At 52.6% G+C, this 2,444-nt stretch overlaps 1 protein-coding gene across 3 annotated transcripts in view; it reads right to left on the reverse strand.

The window, feature by feature from the left end:
• OS9 (OS9, endoplasmic reticulum lectin) overlaps positions 1-2,171 on the reverse strand; it is a 17,251-nt gene extending 15,080 nt beyond the window's left edge. For all 3 annotated transcript variants that reach the window (XM_023757965.1, XM_023757963.1, XM_023757964.1), the window contains exons 1-3: positions 1,979-2,171; positions 1,378-1,554; positions 24-96 (exon numbers count right to left, since the gene is read on the reverse strand). In XM_023757965.1, the coding sequence (XP_023613733.1) occupies positions 24-96; positions 1,378-1,554; positions 1,979-2,140 (412 nt within the window). In that variant the 5' untranslated portion in view covers positions 2,141-2,171. The remainder of the gene's footprint in view (positions 1-23; positions 97-1,377; positions 1,555-1,978) is intronic.
• Between the last annotated feature and the right edge of the window lie 273 nt (positions 2,172-2,444).

Below are 2,444 nucleotides of genomic sequence, written 5' to 3' on the forward strand. Positions count from 1 at the left end.
TGAGGCTTAGGGAAAATGTAGGTGTGAGTCACCTTCCATGTGGTACTGTTGGATGTGGCGTCCATAACAGAATTCATATGTCCACCAGTCCTTGGTCTGACAATGAAAAAACAAAACAAAACACCACTCATGGAGATGGAGTGCAGATGTCTCTTCTTAGAACCAGAATCACTCCTGGCTCCAGGACACATAACCTCTCCACCACTTCTCATCTCCCTCTGCTTCCACACTCAATTCGCCAGATTCTCAGAGCGGAAGGAGGGCTGCTTTACTCTGTGACTCAAAGAGACACCTCTAAAATCTGTTTTCACCCTGGCCGCTGTGGCTCCGTTGGTTGGGCATCGTCCAGTGCACAGAAAGGCTGCCAGTTCAAGTCAGGCTCAGGGCACATCCCCAGTAGGGGGCATTCAGGAGACAGTCAATTGAAGTTTCTCACATCCCCAATATTTCTCTCTCTCTCTCTCTCTCTCTCTCTCAAAAGAAAAAAAAATCTTTTAAAAAGAGTCGATTTTCCACCTGTGAGCTTTCTACACTTCTACACCTCCCCTTTAAAAGATTTTTAAAACCTTTTTTGCTCTACATAAAGGTAAGAAATCATGGTATTCTTGAAGCACTCAGACCAGGGAAACATAAAATGTTAACTGAACTTCTACAACACGTCTTGTGCTATTCTAGTCACTGGGGATACAGTTATGAACAAGATAAAACCTCTGACCTTATGGACTTACATTCTAATGCTTGGACTCAAACCAAAAATAAATAAACTGATGATTCAGTGAATAAGATGATTTCAGATCATGAAAAGTGGCACAAGGAAAATAAAAGAGGACACTGGGGCAGAGTGATAAGGAGAGCGAGGGACTTTACCAGGAAGGCCTCTCCCGGGGAGTGCTCCTCTTACCGGGCACTGACCGGCTCTAGGCACCTCAATCTTGGCTTAACCCTTATTCTGGGATCTAACCTAACCCTCCTCTATATTCAGCATCAGTGGTGGCAAGGTTATTTACTTCTTTCCTGTCTGTACAACATGTCAACTCCTTCAAATGGCCTTCTTTAAAAAAATAATTTTATTGATTTCAGAGAGGAAGGGAGAGAGAGAAACATCAATGATAAGAGGGAATCATTGGTTGGCTGCCTCCTGCACGCCCCCTACTTGGGATGGAGCCCACAACCCGGGCATGGGCCCTGACCGGGGAAAAGAATTGTGATCTCCTGGTTCATAGGTCGATGCTCAACCATTGAGCCACCCAGCCGGGCTCCAATGGCCTTCTTAACTCGGGCAGGTCCTCCCCACCCCACCTGACTCACTGACATTCTGGTTCTCAGGCAGACCGCTCGTTCCCAAGCCCTCCCTCCGTCCACCCCAGTGCCCTTTACCTTCAGCAGGCAAGGCGCATCTTTCATTGGGCTCAACAATTCAGGGATCCCAGGTCCCTGGTAAGCAGGTGTCTCCTCCTCCCTTTCACGCTGGAAGTGAATGGCTCCAGCTGGCAGGCGACATTCATAGCGCTGCTTGTACTTGGAGGAAACAATCACCACGTCCGAAGCTTGGCTCTGGGGTAGAAGTGGGGGACGGGCAGTCGGGGGACAGGGCGGCAAAGAGAGGCTGGGGTCAGGAAGAACAATGAGAGCCCTCTTCGCATCCTGGGGACAAGCCCAGTCACAACAGCATGAGCCGCAAGCCTCCAGATGTGCTTGCGGCGCGAGGGGAGCGGGTACTCCCACTTCTCCAGGGGGCGGAGGGTGAGGTGTTTCGAAGAGGAACTGGGACCGAAGCTGACAGCGGGAAGCCCCGCCCTCCCAGCCCCGGCTCCCAGGGAATGGGTCTCAGTCGGCGATTCTCAGGAAACATCGTAAAACTCCCACCTACTCCTCCCGATTCTCCTTAGGCTGCGCCGCGGACTCCACAGCAGCCTTTCTTCCTCTACTTTTCCCCCTGCCTCTTGCCCCGGACCCTCGCCGCTCTACGCCTCCTCACCTGCCCTCCCAACACGGGCAACGGCAGGATCTCGATCCCATAACGCATCTCACTCAGCTCCTCCAGGTTCAGGCTCCCGACACCGCCCGTCAGGCTTGCGGGGAACAGCAACCCTAAAAGCAGCAGCCCCAACAGCCTGGACAGCCGCGGTTCTGCCGCCATCTTTCGCTCCTCTTCTAATCCAGAACTCCTTCCGCCCTAAACCTGGCAGCGGCCTCACACGTCTATTGACACCCCAAAGTCTCATTGGCTAGATGTTCTGTCCCTCTCACGTTCCCTCGTCCCATTTGTAAGCGCGGCCCCAAAGCCCAAGGGGAGGCGGGTCCCGACGACTAGCAAAACCACTCTCTACGCGTGATTGGTCCGAGACGTCAACCAATCATCGACGAGATCAGACTCCCTCCCACCCTCTCCCAGTGGCGGAGAGGCGTGGTCTCTGCCCCCGGTGCTGGTTAAAGCAGTTTTA

The sequence above is a fragment of the Myotis lucifugus genome, unplaced genomic scaffold, assembly GCF_000147115.1.
Source record: "Myotis lucifugus unplaced genomic scaffold, Myoluc2.0 scaffold_119, whole genome shotgun sequence".
Lineage (NCBI taxonomy): Eukaryota > Metazoa > Chordata > Mammalia > Chiroptera > Vespertilionidae > Myotis > Myotis lucifugus.